Here is an 18,005-nt window from a genome sequence, read left to right on the forward strand (position 1 = left end):
CATTTAGTGTCCAAGTAATGTTGGATGTTTTTGGGAAGTGGGAGGAAACCAGAGTGCCCGGCCGGAGAAAACCCACGCAGGCACGCGAGAACATGCAAGCTCCATAGAGGCGGGTCCGGGATCAAACCCAGGTCCTCAGAACTGTGAGGCCAACGCTTTACCAGATGAGGCACCGTGACGTCCAGCTTGTTTCCATTTCTATAATTGAATAATTGTTAAATTGCTTTATCAACAAATTTTTTTCTAACCTCATCTAGAACTGGTGTGGCACATTTATCTATTTTAAAATCAATGACCCTTGAACACAAACTCACCACCAACAACAAAATAAAACGACTCATTGATTGTTCTCAGCACTTTTTAATTGTTTTTTTTTTTTTCAATTCACAAGTTATACTGCATCTAATAGGATTCTTTTTTTTATATTAAAATTGCTTAAAAATGCATAAATACAGCAAACTTTATATTTACTTTTTGTACATATTACTTTTAAAGGTTATTCAACTGTAAAAATAAGTGTACAACCAAACTTAAAATAGAATCAGCAACATTCAATGCAGCATTCCCCCCTCCTCCCACACACACACACACACGCACAAACAAAATATTTTGAAAACAAGCCAAGGGGCTCATTCGAATCAAAGGAACCACAAACATCATTTTGTTCCGTGTAAATTACAGACTACCTGATCATGTTTACCAAACAACCCAGAGCAAGTCCCTATACTGAAAATGCCTAATATTCATGACATATTGTCAATTAAATAAAGGATACACAGTATTGTAAAAAGGCAACAATGGCAAAAGCGTACTGCATAAGTGCATTTCGACAAAAATAAAGTCATTTGTAATCTTGAAAATGATACAAAGGTGTGAAAATGTGGAGTGCCGGCCTGACTGAGGAATACAAAAAAAAAAAAAAAAAAATCCTTAATCGGCCAGGAAAGGAGTGCAAGAGTTCCACAGGAAGACTTAAAAGGTTCCTCGTGTGCTTATTCAGCTCTTGTTGATCATTCTGGTCTGCCCCTTCAAATCCATTTAACCGCAAAAGTTTAGTTTGGTCTCAGTGCCAGTCCTCGTCGTTATCGTCCTCCTCCTCGCCCTCTGATGAGTCCTCCTGGCTGCTCGGCTCCTCCTGGTTCTGTACTCCGTTGCCGCCCTGGTGAGATGCCGCCGACGCCACCGCCAACAAGGCCTCCTTGCGGGCTTGGGCGGCGGCGACCGCCGCCTGCTCTTCCGCCGCCCTCTGGCGCAGGGCGGCGGCTTTCTTCTCTTGCTCTGCGTGGCTTTTCATGTGGGCGCTGCGACTTTTCACTTTGTTGAACACCCTTGACACACACACACAGTAACATCAGTCAGGGCATGGATATAAATTAATACATTTAGAAATACTTTGGGGACTTAGTGAAACACCTTTAACCTCAAAAAATAATTGTACAGTTGTTTTTTGGACTGCATAATAATTTTTGCTTTACATACAGGCAGTGTTGGGGAAGTTACTTTCAAAATGGTGCCAGTAATGTAAACCAATTACAATAATAATAAGATTTCAATTACAATAGGATTACATTAATCATTTTGTTTATGACGGATTACGTTCCAGACCATGCCAGCAATAGACAAAACCTATAAAGTAGCAACCCAATATTTATCATATTATTTATACATACCGTAATTTCCGGAATACAAGCGGTGACTTTTTTTCCACACGTTTTCAACCCTGCGGTTTATGTGGTAAGTAAGTTTCTTTCGGCTTGTCCCTTTTGGGGTCGCCACAGCGTGTCATCTCAGATGAACACACATATATGTTTGGCACAATTTTTACGCCGGATGTGGTGATGCGCCTAATTTGTGAGTTTTTTCTAATGGCCGCAAGGGGGCACTTGAGTGGAAAAGGTAAGAGTGAGACCGGTGGAATATATGTGCCGAGGAAGTGGCTTTTAGCGGTCCTGTTAGCGCTGTGCTACCGTGTTGCTGCTGTGTTATTGGCGTGTCTCAGTGATATTTACCGGTAAGTTTAATTTTAACCAGCCTTGTTAGCGTTAGCACGGCGCTAGCTTTAGCACTAGCGTTAGCGTCGTGCTAGCGTTAGCACTAGCGTTAGTATTCAACTCTTTCTGTGTACCGTCTTTCTTTGTAACTAGCTTGTGTTCCAATGTGGGGACTTGCGGCTTTTACACAGCTGTGGCGTATGTATGTACCAAATGTTATTTCCTTTACAAATGTACTCGGTGAGGCTTGTAAGCAGGTGCGCTCTGTAGGCCGGGAATTACGGTACATACATGAATTAACTGTATTTTTTGTGTTTGGATGTTTTGAAATGCAGGAGGAAGTCAGAGAACCCAGGTTGCATATCCAAAACTGTAAAGCAAATCTGCTAACCACTTGTTCACCATACTGCCCATTTTAATTTATTTTTTATATAACCACATGACTCAGTATGTGTTATGAGTGAAAATGGGGGGGGGGGGGGGGGAGAAGAGATAAAGGTTTTGAAGGCAACCTTTGCAGTTAGCGGTAAGCTTTAACACTTGCCCCACTTGTTGCACTGCTAACTCCAGAAAAGGTGTCCCCACCTGCTACCAGGAATGATGATGTTATTAAATAAAATACAAGAAGACTTCCTGTAATGGCGTTTCTGGTCGTACCTGCCACACTTCTTGCACGGAAATACTGCATCGGGATCTTGCACGGGCTTGACCGGCGCTTTGGTCTTCTTGGCCACAGCATTGCTCTGAGGCCTGTGCGGAGCCGATGTGTAGGCGGCATCCTTGAGAACGTTCTCCGGCTCTTTGACCACCAGAACAGTACCCGCCTAGAGAACAAAGTGGTTTGTTGTTAAGGAATGGATACATACGTCACTGGTTTATAGTTTTGAAGTCCAGCAGGTCCAACACTTACATAGTCATGAGCCTGTAATGAGTGAGCCACCATGGCCTGCTGATTGCTCTCCTGCTCATAAGACTGCTCCTTCTTGTGCTCCACGTGAAGGTGGGTCGGTTTGGACTGCTGAGAACTCTAAGGAATCCCAAAGTAGTCTCATCTTCGGGTGTAACCCAAAAAACCCCACTAGAGGTTATTTTTGCATTCATAGCTAGGGTTGGAATGTGGATGAACATTCCTGGGACATTTCCATGGGGGAGTTAGACTGGGAAATTTCTGAAATGCTTTCCAAATTGGAAACTTTCCATGGGATTATGCAACTTTATAAGAATTTTTAACAAGCTATCACATAACATTGGCTCCGGAGAGTCTGCCCAAAAGGTAGGCCGTTAACTGCTGTAAAACATCTACGACATACATAATCTGGATCAAAATAATTTACTCCATATGCCTCCAAAAAGATTTGGGTGATGAATGGTGGAAATTGACTATTTGTAAATATGTTTGATACTATGGTGTTTTGTGCTTTATATTACGTACCATCCTTGAAACTTGTGTTTGTTTAGATTTGCTTTGTGAGGGTTGGAATTTTGTCTTTTGTTTTCCCAAATGAATATCGTAATTTCCGTCCAACAAGCTGCGACTTTTATCCCCACACGCTTTCAACCCTGCGGTTTATGCGGTGATCCGGCTGATTTGTGCATTTTTTCCTCACGGTCGCAAGGGGGCATTCGAGCGGAAAAGGTAAGAATGAGACCGGTGGAATATATGTGCCGAGGAAGTGACTTTTACCGGCCCTGTTAGCGCTGTGCTAGCGTGTCTTCGTGATATTTACCATTAAGTTTTATTTTAACCGGCCCTGTTAGCGTGGCGCTAGGATTAGCTTGAAACTTTTTTTGTGTACTGTCTTTGTAAATATCTTGTGTTTCAAGGTGGCTTTTACACACCTGCGGTGCATGTATGTACCATATGGTATTTCCGTTACAAATGTACTCGGTGAGCCTTGTAACTAGGTGCGCTCTGTAGGCCGGGAATTATGGTAGTTACCCCCCAAAAAGGCTAATTTTGACCCTTGGGCAATTCGTGGCAGTGCCCCACTACATGGCCCTGTTTTTCTTTCCTCACAATTTTGCCATTTTCACTTCCCCCAAGCTAAAAATTAGCAAACTAGCCCCACATCCATTTTTACTTTTGGGCGGCGCTGACTTGGTCACCAGCCAATCAGAAGGCATCCGATTTTTATTGATTTATACTTTTGTCAGATTTTCACATTTTTTTTTATTGTATGCAAAATGAATGACTTACTCTACTACTTACTCATTAGAGGGCCCAATTTTCATTAGGGGCAAAGCGAATAATAATAATCAATAATATTAATCATAACTTTGGTGTTTTAGTTTAAAAATGTTTGAAGGTGGGGCGTTATGATCAGATCTAAAAGATTAATAGCGGTGATGAATTTAGTTGTTTTTTAAATAATGTCAGAAAATCCACCCTAGCATTTTCTGGACCCTAGATCTGAAAATTTAAACCCGCGCATGATTTCGGAAAGTGGGAGGAAGCTGGTATACCCAGAGAAAATCCATGCGAATTCCACCAATAATCAAAACACACAGGATCTCTGGTTATTATTGCCTTTGTGGAATCAGAATTAAGAATCAATTGCAAGGCAAATTATTGAAGCAGTTTTTGTGTTGGTGCCAAGGCCGCAATTTTAAAAGAGCCGTTTGAAATCCGAAGCAAAGCGATCTCTACCTTAATGTCCACTACAGCCTCTGCGTTTCTATCCACGGGTGAGTTTGAAGGGCCGTAGGTCAAAATCCCATTGCGGGCGATCTTCACCTGCTTTTTGTACGTGTAGTAGAACTCAACACACTGAGCCACTGTCTTGGTCTGCACCTGGAAATGGAAAATAACCTGCCTGTGAAGACTTTCTGTACCCATCCATTCACGACTGGAAGGGAAAATGCGTTCTCGTCATCTTTTGTAAACTGAAGTGAAAAGGCGTACCAGTTTCTGCACCAAGATGAAGTCCTTCCTGTAGGCAGACATCCCTTTGTTGAAGTAATGCTTCTCTTCTGCACTCCACCTGTCGGAGCCTGTGAGGAAATGCAGACATTTTTATGTTAAGAGATGAAACTCAAAATGAGGACCTCTTTTGCTACTTTCAAAGTTGGACTCCACCTTCATGTTGGTAGTAACGGCGGCCAACTTAATTCACTCGTTAAACAAATGAAAAGTAGTTTTCAAAGACGACTCAGTCCCAACATTACGTTATTGCGGTCGCAGAATTTCAATCTAACAGATCAATGTCAGCTGGTTCACTTCCCGTAATATATATATTGAACAAAGTCAATTAAACTTTCACTTTTTCAAAACAGTGGTAACTCTACTTAAGAAAGTCTCTACTAACGAAACATTCCGGTTACGAAACGCCTCCCCGGAAAACATTTGTCTGTAGTCACAAAAGAAATTCTGGATTAGCCTTGGAACAGATTAGGCTATTTCCATGTAGAACGTGTTTCTACTTGAGAAAATTTCATATTACGAAACGACTTCTGGAATGGATTAATTTGGTAAGTCAAGGCACCATTGTAGATCATTTGGAGTCAAATACAACCAGAAGTCTGGAACACATAGACATCATCAGACACTGGATTTCATCCCTGGTGATGCTGTCAGGCATCTACTATAACCGTGTTTAGTTTTTGTTTGTTCCTGGGGCGTTGCCCATCACTGTTTTGTTTTCAGCAAGCGAAATGTATGCTCATTTGGATTCAGCTTGGGTGATTGACTCAGCCATTGCATAACATTCCCCTTCCTTGACGTAAAAACCTTTGGTTGGTTTCAGTAGTATATTCAGCTCACCGGCTAATGGGTTCTGAAGCATTTGGCTGAATATGAGCAATTAATATTGCCCAAAACACTTCAGAATTCACCCAGCCGCTTTTGTAAGCTGTCACAGATCTTCAATAAACACAAGGCAACTAGTTCCATTGGGAACCATGCATGCTAATGCCAAAGCGCTACCACCACCACGAGGTGGTGGTCAGGTCCATATATATTGGGACATGGACACAATTCTCATCTTTTTCCATTCAAACACCACCATTTGAAATGAAACAAGCAAATTGTGTTTTAACGGCATACATTCAGCTGTCATTTGACACCACTTAATCTACATCCAAATTAGGTGAACGGTTTACGAGTGACAACACTTTCTACATGTGCCGATGACTCAGAGTGAGACCAACAAACATTCTCACCTATGGACAACTTATAGTCCTGTATATTCTTAGTATGTATGTTTTGGAAACCAACTGCAAAAAAACCCACACAAGCACAGGCAGAACACGCAAACGCCACAAAGGAGAACCTCAGCCGAGATTCCAACCAAGAGCCGTGCTAAACACAGTTATACTATGCGCTACACATTTATAACCCCAACAATTTAATATCCCACCTTTGCCAAAAGCAACAGCACTTCACGAATATTCACCAATCATAAGTACATAATGTTATGGAACGCACAATCTTTTATTGACACAATTTACCTGAGTAATGATAATGTGCCAGGTGATGTCCTTTTGGGAAGATATGCTCCTGATGCAGTAAACGGCTGAGGGTTTCCTAAAAAAAAACAAAAAAAACCACATTGCTTTTCATAATGCATCCATCTTACTAATTCATCCTCCCGTTGTTTCTGGCATCATGCAGGTCGATATGAAATAAAAGCAATGCAGTAATTAACTGGTCGTATGCGTTTGTAAAAGTACCCGATTTGTCAACCCAGACATGTATCATGTAATGTGTCATGCCTAAACTTTCACAGGTGAAATATGTACATTTGTGCTGTCTTACTATCAGCCTCTGAAAAGTATGTAGTACATTCCAATAATAAATTGCTCCAATCATAACGTACTCACAAATAAATCTCCTCCACTTTCATGTAAACAATGCAGAGCGAGCTCCTGGTTGGTTCCTCCTCCGCTGAGCACACTGGAACAAGCCATGTTCATCAGATTCTCCACTAGAAAGGACAACATGAGGAGGAGGACGAGGGGGAGGATTAGTGAGTGGGCAGAAAGTGATGAAAGTGCAAGTAAAAACCATGTTTTATGAAATCCACGAACCCCTATCGTGTGCTGCGTTTTTAAGATGGCCGTCGTGCAAAGGGAGCCAAACCAACTCGGCCTTGTGCGCGTCCAACTGAGCCAAATTCTGCTGCCGCAACTCGGGAATTTCCGCTTGGTACTGCTGCCCGATGTTGATGCGCCTGCACACCAAAAGGAAGCAAGTGGGTGAGATGCTGGCGGGGCGTCAGTCGCCTCAAAGTTTTACTCGCGGAGCTCCGGCTTACGGCTCGAGGCTGACGGGCGTGGCGTCGGTGATCAAGGGCAGGACCGGCGGTGTGATGTCTGAACTTGCTGGAAAAAATAAAAATAAAACTATTTCAGAAAAATGGGCTGTGACTGGATGACGTCAAGCTGGTAGAAAATTCCCACACTATGGAAAGCCGTTTAAGGATTTATTTGATATCCCTCTGTGCCACCGCCAAATGGGTTCTGAAGCTAGTAAGACACTAGTAAAATGACTAGGACACACTTGTACAAGGACAGTGTATCACCCATACTTTTTCCACTATTTGTGCTATTAAATCTGAGTGATAACCTACTGTACTGCTCAAGTAACACAACTTGGTCCAACTGTAGCACCACAATGCTAATAAGTGACGAGTAAGTACGGCTCAAACTCGCACTCTACTTCCCTGTTTTTTTATTCATGTTGACAGTAACGAATGACTTCCGAGTCAAAATGAAATTACTCTGTGTACTATTCTGAAATAAATACGTTCTAGTCCAACAAATTTATTTAAAAACTATTGAACCGGAACAAGAGAATGCTGTCTTAGTAAACAAAAAAGGCTTACTTTGACCAGGATCCCTTCCTGTACTGATCGTTTTAAGCCCATTGGTGCCATAAATCCTCGCTGGCAGGGAACTACTGACACCTTTCTAGATAGTCACCTTCTCCCTATCTCCCTACTCAACGCTTGACTTCATTGTCGCGCTGCCAGCTTCTCGGATTAGGTTCATGAACGCATCCTTCCACCGTGACGTCAGTGGAGCGCTATAGAGCTCGTGCACCTACGTCATAAAATCACATGACTTTTGTTTACGTCGCCATATTGCCGGTCAAACAAAGCATGGTTCAATGCAAAGTCGGTTGGAGACGACACGAAAATACGTCTTATAGCACGACGCCCAGACATTTAAAAGGTGAAAATAAACAAAGGTATGTGGAAAAATTTTATAAACTCGGCATAGAGGACCCGTATTTAATACCAAAGATGAGATGAGAAATTTGACTTAATTTGCTTCCGCTTGTCTTGGACAACTGGACCTACACGCGGATCTGGTTAATAAGTCGTTGAGATTTACACCAAAAAAGGTTTGACAGCGTATAAAAGTCTGGGATCATATGAATACTTCGTTGCTGGATCTGTTCTCATCAGGAATAAATCCCACATAGTGACGGTTTTGACAGCTCGTGAACGCAGAAGTGTGTTCGGCCACACGTTAACCTTTATCGGAATCCATCGATCTTTTCAAATAGTATTCAATACAAATACCAGTATTTAAATAAATGACCCCTGGTTTTACACAAACTCGCATTCACTAATTATGATTGAAAAAAAGAAAAAAAAAAAGAAAGGGACAGTCATCTCTACGGAACACGGAAGCAATTGCGCCCACACTTAACCTCCATAAACCTCTGCAACAGACATTTTTTTATTTTAATACGCATTGTTCTCAACTGAGCCAATTTGGCATTATAAATACTTCTTGGGAATTTGAGATGAGAAGAATAGTTCCTATCTGAAATGAAACGATCGCTACACGGGTGTGTGTGTGTATTTTAGCTGGGGACCATCCATCACGTTTAGTTGCCGAAATCCACCGATATTTTCTGTTCTTTTCAGCTGGTATTCCATAGAATGATCTCTTTGAATATCTGTCTCGTCTGTTTTGACAACCAACAGCACAACAGGTCTCAGATATTGTAAATATTCTCCTCCGGTTCAATGTCTCCCACAGTGTGGAGCAGCTCGGTTTGACTGGCAGGCGCAGGAAAGATGCACAGGAGATCCAAATAGCATCGGCCATAAACAAAGACTGGAAATTGTTTTAAATGCAACGTAGCAGTAATTTCAGTGCTAGTCAGAATAAAGTACCAATAGTCCTTTATTCTTTATCAAAGTTGTCTGGACAGTGAGAACTAACCACGTACTAGTACATGGACCTGATACTGGATTGCAAGGATATCAAAATAAATCTCAAAACAACTTTCCGTGCCCACATGAGAATAAAATGAGGACTCACTGGAGCGCAGGAGGCTTCTGGTGGCTGACTTGGGTGTAGGCAGGGGCGGGAGAATTTGGTTGGTGACGGCATAGTTGGTGAGGAAAGTGGAGAAGTAGAGTCCTGAGCCTTCTCGCACGGGAGATAGGATGGGGGGCGGCGTGTAGGGGGGCAAGGTGAGCGGGTTTTCCGGCAGGCGGACGGGGGAGCGCAGGTTGCTCTGGTAGGCGGAGATGCTGGAGTAAACGGACGCCGGGATCAACGTGGAAGGTCTGGGAGGAGGTATGATGAGAGGCTCCGGCCGGGGTCTGCGCTTTTGTTTGGTTTTCCCCTCCTCGTCCAGTCCAGGATCATTCTCTCCCTCCTAGATCGAGGAAGGATCGAAGGGAACTTTAGAATCTGGTCTCAAAATCAATCACTTTGATACAGCAGGTATTATATTGCCCCAAATGGTGGAATAAAAGATGGTACGCCTAGAATAGATGCCTTCTATTATTTTTATGTTAATTGTTATGCGTATGGTCAAATTGTGTGACCTTTTGGACAAACTATAACCTATCCCAGCTAAAGTTGGACACACCCTGGACTGGTCACCAGTCAATCTTAGGCCACATATAGATAAACAACCATTCGCACTGAGACAGTCTCGACCATCCGGTGTGGATGGAAAAACCCAGTCGGCCGTAGTAAAAGACACAAATCCCCTTTCGCCGTCATAGACAATAAAAATGGCCAAAATCCCAAGGCACATTGTGTCACCGTTTTCTCAGCGGAGAAAGAAAACCCCACACAAGAATGCTGGAAGCAAGAAACAAACCCCAAACCTCAGAACTCTGAGGCAGACGCTTTAAGCACTAGCGTACCATCAAAAGTCATTTGAAATCTTCATCACATAGAAATCTCTGTGTGATTAGAAATATAAATTCCAAAAAAATATATATATCCATTTATATTTGGAATCCTCTAACTGTACCTACCATCTACTAAATAGGGAAATACAGCACATGTAAATACAAGTTAAAAGTTTCTTGATTTTAAATACATTTATAAAGTCATCACCCTTCTGCCGCGCTAACGTTAAAAATGTTGCCAGCCATTTAATTACGTCTGAGAAAGGTGAGATCGTGTTTGAAATCTGCAAAAGCAAAGCCGGCGTTAAATCCTTCAAGAAGCAACCTGCTCCAAGCTGTCTGTCACCGAATTTCGGAGGGATCTGCGCCGAGCCACGATGACGGACGGTTTGCATTCGGATGTCGCTCGTCCCTGCGCCGACGCGCCGTGGCCGGCTATTTGCATCCTGTGCACTGGCACCGACACCGGCATGATTAACGGGACCATGGTGGCTTGCTTGCCCTGAGGGCCGCCTCCCTGTTGGGGAACAAAGGCAGAGCAGGTGTATTATTCACCCACACACAACAGTCACTTATTTTTATTTACAGTAAATAATAAACCTCTTTGTTACCAAATGTACTTTTTTTTTTCATCAGATTTAAAGACAAAGCTATGACATAACTAACAAATATGTGTTCAAATTACATTCTTTTTGGCCAGGGAAATATTAGCAACAGGCACCCCCCAAAAATACTAAATTATTCAAATAGGATTTACTTACAATGATGAATATATTTTCATAAAATGTGAAGTTGAAGCATGCAAAATCAAAGTATAGTCTAGTGAATTAAAAGTAAAGAAGAATAATATTCTTTATATATTCTGTGTATGTAGTAATACTGTAAATACTTATAAGATGAAATTTAAATAATATTTTAATTCTGGCAGTAAAACTGTTCTTACTTATAGTCTAGTACTCTTCAGTCATTGTTGACCTAAACTATAAATATGTCAGAAAACAGGACTAAAACCGAAACTGAATTAATTTGAGGAATATTTTTTTACATATATTAGCGTTTGCATCTTTTGAAGCATCAGTTAAAAAAAAAGACAAAACCAATGCATTTTCCATAAAAACAAAATGATAACTGTAACTGCCTATAAAAATCATCATTTATAGATCGGATGTTGGATTTTTTTTTTTTTCATCAAAAGATAAAAGGAAATTAAAAAATTATTTTAGGGGAAAAAAAAAAAAAATCACTCATTGCATTTTGACAATTAAATGAAGAAAAATGTGCTAGAAATGCCAGGACCAAAGCGAGGTTGTTGCAAAAAGTAAAGATATGAATTGTAAATTTTCTTGCAGATCTGTCATGTGAATTAAAAAAAAATAATAATAATAATTTTCCCTAAGAGGTAAAATTTCCGTTTTTTTTTTTGTTTGTTTTTAACAATTTTAGTGTGATCGCTGTGTTCTCCGGGTGCTGCGGTTTCGCCCCACATTGCAAAAGCACTCACGAATCTAAATTGTCAGTAGGAGGCGAATGATTGTTTGTCTATTCGTGCCTTGCGATTGTCTGGCGACCAGTTCAGGGTGCACCCCGCCACTTGTCCAAAGTCATCTAGGATAGGCTCCGGTACACCCACAACTCATGTGGATAAGCGGTACAGAACGCTTGCATCAGATCCAAAGTGTGCTTCTGCCCCTACATGTTTATACTTTTATTTCTTACTGAACTGCACAGAATATGGTGCAAAGAAGTTAATTGCTCTAGCTAATGTAGCTACATTATAATATTGTTATAATATATTTGTATTAAATAGAAAGAGTAAACGAGTGAGAAATAAAGGCGTGTGTGACTATTTGAGAGGCTGTTGTTAAAGACAACTCCATTCACTGACTGCGCTCATGCATTTCGGTGAAAGGTACATATGAAATTAGGAATTTATCCCCCATTCACCCACACTAGAAATTTAGAATCACGTCAAAATCGACTGACGGTCAGCAACGAAGAGAGCAGAACCCAGCAAGAGCACAGTTGCGTTCTGCGTTGGCGAGATTAGCTCATCAGCTGTTTGTCGTGGCCGGCATTGAGAAAGCGCTTTGGCGCGTTCAAGGCAATGAAGGCAGCGCAACTGTTGGGCTCGCCGGCCCGGCCCCTCCCTCGGAGTCCTCGACGACTGAGCGAGCGAGAGCCTGAGGAATGTGGAGGTGTGCAGACATGCAGCTGCCGCTGCACATTTGTGCGCAACGGCGGCTAGATGACTTGCACTCTCACCAGTCGGAGACCTGCGCTCACTAGATGTGGGTGCAGTTAGTTATTATTATGATTATGCACTAACAAAAGTAGCCACTCAATGAACTCATCAGGAAGTACAAAATATGCAAATGATTGGTAGTTTGATGGTTAACAACAACCGGAAAAGCTGCATGTATTAGGGTACGTGGTGTGTTTAATGTGAATCGGTTTAGCTGTGCTGTACGCAATTATTGATTTAACTAAAGAAATGAATTGTCATTAGTTAAATCAGCAAAATGTCTAGGACATGTACTGTACATCGCTAAACAGTTTCCTTAGTCCGTAATATATATATATATATATATAAATAAAATAAATAATGTATATATATTTTGTAAATAGTGTTGACATACTGTTGAATGTTACACCATCTAAAATGTATTAAAAATATATTTTTTTCAATATATTACCATCGAAATAATTGAAATAGGATCTTCAAATGAGTTGCAAAATAAAGCTATTAAATGATTTCAACTCGGCGGCACGGTGGGCTCAGCTGGTAAAGCGTCGACCTCGCAGTTCTGAGGACCCGGGTTCGATCCTGCGCGGAGTTTGCATGTTCTCCCCGTGCCTGCGTGGGTTTTCTCTGGGTATTCCGGTTTCTTCCCACATCCCCAAAACATGCAACATTAATTGGACACTTAATTGGCCATAAGTGTGATTGCGAGTGCGGCTTTTTGTCTCTATGTGCCCTGCGATTGGCAGGCAACCAGTTCAGGGTGTACCCCTGGGACAGGCTCCAGCAATCCCTGCGACCCTCGCGAGGAGAAGCGGCAAAGAAAATGGATGGATGGATGTTGAGATACTGTTGCAAGCAGGTTATACCATCTAAAATGTATTGAAAATATTTCTTTAAGTAAACTACTGTCTGAATATTTCACGTATATTATTAAAATGACCGCGACCCTCGTGAGGATAAGCGGCAAAAGAAAATGGATGGATGGATGTATATTAAAATGAGTTGCAAAATAAAGCTATTAAATGAGTTCAACTAATGTAAGCTATCACTTCAAATTGAGATCAAAAGTTACATTTTATGTGACGTATCACTGGTAAATTATGATCAGAGAAATTAAAGTCAACATTAATATTACATTATCTTTGCAAAGGGTTTTGGGATGCGTAGCTCTTATATCGCTGCGCCAAAGGTTGCGGTGGGTTTGTGGAGGAGCACCCGTTGCCGCTTTTCGGCACTCGCGCTTGGAAGAGGCGCCGTACGCGTGCAGACGCGAGAGACTGCAGAAGTCACAGCGACGCAGCCAAGAAAGTGATGTTGAAAGAGTTGGAGGAAGTTCTACATTGAAATAGGGAGTTCTTCCTCTTTAAAAACTGCAACTTGGCTTTTGTCGCACAAACTAACTGCACGAAGGGCAGACTTGCGTTCAACAAGCTGTGAATATTAATTACAGATGTAATGAAGGGTTATTAACCACAGCGATTGATAACATTTAGACAAAAACATTCACACGCTTCAGTTGCGCTGCAATGCATGTTTTTGGAATGTGGTAATAAAGCAGGAATAAATGTGTGGCGAGCTATGAATAAAAATGATGCAATAAAGGATTGGGAACCTCAGTTCTGCAAGCAGACAGCGACTCTGGCATGGAGGGCATTTCCGAGGCCTTCTGGGCCAGAGTCTCCAAGTTGATCTCCTTGGACGCTCTCCTTTTCCTGCGGGTGCTCTGGATGACTCCCCCCGTCGCAGCTTGGGCGTCCCCTCCTCTCGGGGCCTCCGCACCCGGGACGCCATTCTGCGAGGTTTCTTTTGGGGTTTGAGCCCACAGGTTGTCGGAAGGCGGCGCCAGCGGGGACTGGCCGTCTCTGGAGAGGCGGCGCGAGCGCCTCGGGGCGGCCGGCGTCGTGTCAGAAGCTTCTGAGGGGTACGGCGGCTCGGCTGCGACTTCCTTTGGCGGCTCCGATATTGGCGCCGCCTCCTTTTTGGACACGGCGTCGGGTGGGAAAAGTTCAGGGGGCTGATACGTGACGAAATTTGGAGGTTGTGCGTCTTGCTGGGCGACGGTTTGTGCCTGCTGCTGCTGCTGCTGCTGTTGCATTTTGTGAATTTGTTGCTGTCGCTCATGTAGTTGCTGCTGCTGTTGTTGTTGGTGGTGGTGGTACTGCTGCTGCATATGCTGCATTTGTTGCTGTTGCATTTGCTGCTGCTGAAGTTGCTGCTGGAGCTGGAGTTGGTGCTGTTTCTGCAACTGCTGCTGTTGTAGCTGCTGCTGCTGCTGCTGCTGCATGTGGTGAAGCAGCTGCTGCTGCTGCTGCTGTTGTTGGGTTTTGGGCTGCTCGCCGTAAGCTAAGCCCTGCATTCCTTTGTTACCCGGGAAAACGGAGTAGTACCCCGGCGGGAACTGCTGCTTGTTGAACGTCGTCTGGAAGGGCTGCAGCATGGGAGCCTGCACGTTGTGAGCGGGCACGTGGGCCGCGCCCTGCAGTTCCACGCCCTTGTGCTGGTACGCTTGAAGCTGGGCCTGGTGCACGGCTTGCTGCTCCCACTCCAGCCCCCGGGCCTGAGCCGGAGCCCGGGGGGCGTCCCTGTAAACTTGCTGGTTTTCGCCGCCCATTTGAAGCGTGTCGTGGACCGCCTTGTGGAATGCCATCTGACCCCGGGCGTTCACGCCACCCATGTAAGGCGCAAAGTTCTGGCCCCATCCCGGCACCGGAGCTTCCTGAGGCCAGCCGGGTGCTTGAAGGGAGTCCTGATGCACCCACTTTACTGGGGCGACCTGTTGGTATGGTGGGAGAACCTGAGGCGCTTTCTCTGGGTTGTAAACACCAGAGCTGCCAGCGGTGTCGCTCTGGCTGGACTCCAACGATGGAGGTCCAAGTCCGTAATAAACGTCCCCCGAATGCTGCAAGGGCTCTTTCATGGCCGCCGCTGCCCGATGCTTGCTGCTCTTGTCAGTACTCATTTGCGGAGGAAGACTCATTCCGAGAAGATGCCGGCGTCCAGGTCTTGTAGTGTGCTTTAACTTCCTGGGGCGGTCTTTTATACGCAGCTGGCATGTGGAAGGAAAAATCCTCCAAAAGGAAATGTACGCCGAATCGCAGCTGACGTTTGATGCCCGCTCTTCACATCCTCTTTAGGGTGCACCACCTTTAAAAACAAAAACGGGGGAGAGGGTAGGGGAGATTATTTACATCTAGAGAAACGCAGAGAGTAAATGGGGTGGGGGGTGGAGGCCGTGACATAAAGGTCAAAGAGCACGGGCGCTTAAATGTCAACAATCAAAAGATTATGGCATGTTTTTGTCTGGATAAAAGGGACGTTTTGATCTCGTCAGCAGCAACAAGGAGGCCCTTGGAGAGCTTAGCTGCTATTTTGGCCTAACTAGAAATACAGGAAATGAAGGTGATCGTGCAATGGAGCTTACAGCCGCTGGTGGCTGTTGAAAAAAAAAAAAAGAAAGCAGCAATAAGGAAGCATTGGAAACACTGGGGGCGATTATGCAACACACACGCCACATTGTAGGATTAATACCTCATAAATGACACGGTCGGTATTCCACGGCCGGCCCCGAAGAGTCCACTTGATCGCGATTAAAGTCGTGCAGCTCCATGATGGGATCGTGCGCCGCAAATGTCACAAGTCGGTTTCGCGCTTAACTTTCACGCAGAGTTACCAAGCGCGCAAATATGGCGAACAGGCGAGTCACCGAAACCGATGTGCTCGTTCACGCCGTTATTACAATGTTCCACATTGTATCCGCGGAACCCTGCTTGTTCCTGGAAAACACGTCCGCAACTTTTCTGTTCCCCCCACCACCACCACCACCACCACCACCTCACCCCCCCAGCTTGGCCGACTTTTAGTCTCGCGCAGCGACGGCGTGTGGAAACGCTGCGATTTCCACACATGTGAACGTCGCGCTTGCAGAAGTGCGCCGACGGTCGAAAGTCGTCCAACACGCGCGTGCGAAAAACGCCGCAGCGGGAGGGGGGGAAAGGGCGTGCAAAACGGACAGAAAGCGATGCAAAACAAGCCTCGAAGGCAGCACAGGCGCCTCACCCACTAACAGATCGGGGCTTATCCTGTTTTCCAACCTGCTGCGATGGCCCCGCCCACCACTGCATCCGTGTACGCTCGGTTTGGCGACCGCCACAGCCCGAGGCGGACGGAGCACACACAATATTCAGGCGAAGGCGAGCCGCTTTTCCCAAATTTTATTGAGCAGAGGCACTAATTTGATATGAGGAAAAAACTCACAAGTATGAATGTTGAAAATATTATGCAATCTGGTCAAATTCTGATTGAAAATCTGCTCCTATTTACTTGAACACACATATTTTTCTGGTGTATTCATCGCACCAGGTTTGTCTGTTATCTAACCTAAAACCATTAACTATATTCTCCCGATTTAGCTCTGACATTTATACATGAGCAAATATATTATTTTGTCCTGAATAAATTTGCTTTTTTCACAAAATTAATTCTTTTAATAAAATAATTGCTTCGTTGAAATAAAATATAAATCAAGTAAAAATGTTTATACATGCATTTAACAAGTAATTACTGAATTAATTATGAATAATTTAAATATTAATAAGACAAGTCAGACGTTGCAACAACAAAAAATAATCACATTTTAGAGAGAAATGTAAATGTTTTCAACTAATTCACATCCACTTTAACTTCTCTTTTCAACCAAATTTAATGTGCATTTGTGTTTTTTAAAAATGTAATTTGATCCCTAAAGACACACAAAAAAAAGTCCCATCCCAACGGTGTTACATTTCAATTCAGTGTGTGGATCACGTGATTTCAATGAAAGAATGTTTATGTAGTGACATTGAAAAATCAAATAAAAGTAAAGAGCATGACACTATTAAAACTTAATACGAAAAAGTAGCCCTAATCAGGTGGACAGTAATAACAAAAACAAACAAAAAAAACCCATCTTTTTTTTTCATATTAATTGGTAAGAATCTTTTTTTTTTTATTGCAGTGTAGAAAAGGGATTCACAGCTACATAATTGTAATTGGTCGGGAAAAAAATATATATATATTTATGTCAAATAATGCACCTTTCAATAGATCTCATTTATCCATGCCAGCTGTGTGTAGAGATGAGCAGGACAATTAAATTAAACTGTAGATGGCAAAAAGTACAATTAACGAGTGTATGGATATGTATGAGTCACCACAATACTGTACCTGGCCATTAAAAGAAGACTTTGTCGAAAACAATGAGAATGGGAGCACACAATAAAAGTTAGATGAGGGTTCAGTGTTTCTTTTAATGCGGATTCTGATTCTGACTCAGCGATGTGTGAAGCCCCTGCAATGCAGCGCCTACTACTGGTGAGGAGGACTCAAAGTCTTCTCGATTATTTTTTTTTAGCTGTAAACATTGGTGGCTGGTATCGGTAACCTTCAAGAGTACCTGATACCTTGAAATAAGGCCAGTATGACCCGTCCTCTAATTATTTTAATATTTACTTTTTGGGACATTCTTGTTTAGCGGTCTGCATTGAGTTTTTTTTTTTGTACAATATGTGCCAATAAAGATGAGGGAAAACCGAGCATGCCTCTTCCAACTCATTTCGTTTCCGTACCATTTGAAAGTTTTCGTGACTCTAACGTTAAAAAATGTGATTATACAGCAACTGTTGGGCTCAG

General features: G+C 43.1%; 1 protein-coding gene and 1 long non-coding RNA gene across 5 annotated transcripts; one reads left to right on the top strand and one right to left on the bottom strand.

Moving 5' to 3' along the window:
* Nucleotides 1-340: 340 nt before the first annotated feature.
* On the bottom strand, nt 341-17,651 carry mideasa (mitotic deacetylase associated SANT domain protein a). Of its 4 annotated transcripts, none has more exons than XM_061812518.1 (13): nt 17,541-17,651; nt 13,951-15,482; nt 10,422-10,613; nt 9,267-9,609; nt 7,244-7,310; nt 7,017-7,159; nt 6,810-6,913; nt 6,438-6,513; nt 4,894-4,982; nt 4,639-4,782; nt 2,902-3,018; nt 2,649-2,815; nt 341-1,328 (listed from the first exon to the last, which is right to left on the bottom strand). In XM_061812518.1, exons 2-13 carry the CDS (start codon nt 15,313-15,315, stop codon nt 1,064-1,066), a joined length of 3,072 nt encoding a protein of 1,023 aa, XP_061668502.1. In that variant the 5' UTR covers nt 15,316-15,482; nt 17,541-17,651; the 3' UTR covers nt 341-1,063. The 4 variants fall into 4 exon arrangements, with proteins under 4 accessions (XP_061668502.1, XP_061668503.1, XP_061668504.1 ...); XM_061812519.1 differs by lacking the exon at nt 17,541-17,651 and adding an exon at nt 16,395-16,509; XM_061812520.1 differs by lacking the exon at nt 17,541-17,651 and adding an exon at nt 15,867-16,386 and having other exon boundaries at nt 10,443-10,613.
* Nucleotides 1,745-7,181, top strand: LOC133496672 (uncharacterized). The gene is made up of 3 exons (XR_009793835.1): nt 1,745-2,011; nt 6,846-6,955; nt 7,042-7,181. It is a non-coding gene; the product is annotated as an uncharacterized LOC133496672 (long non-coding RNA).
* Nucleotides 17,652-18,005: the final 354 nt, after the last annotated feature.

The sequence above is a fragment of the Syngnathoides biaculeatus genome, chromosome 23 (genome assembly GCF_019802595.1).
Source record: "Syngnathoides biaculeatus isolate LvHL_M chromosome 23, ASM1980259v1, whole genome shotgun sequence".
NCBI lineage: Eukaryota > Metazoa > Chordata > Actinopteri > Syngnathiformes > Syngnathidae > Syngnathoides > Syngnathoides biaculeatus.

Bases quoted from the DNA above. Each gene is read 5' to 3' on its own strand.
- mideasa (XM_061812518.1), bottom strand. From the start codon at position 15,315: ATGAGTCTTCCTCCGCAAATGAGTACTGACAAGAGCAGCAAGCATCGG. The intron at 10,614-13,950 runs GTTCCCAATCCT...GTTCCCCAACAG, and splicing joins TGTCTGCTTGCAGAACTGAG to GGAGGCGGCCCTCAGGGCAA. The intron at 9,610-10,421 runs GTTGCTTCTTGA...TCCTCGATCTAG, and splicing joins TGACAGACAGCTTGGAGCAG to GAGGGAGAGAATGATCCTGG.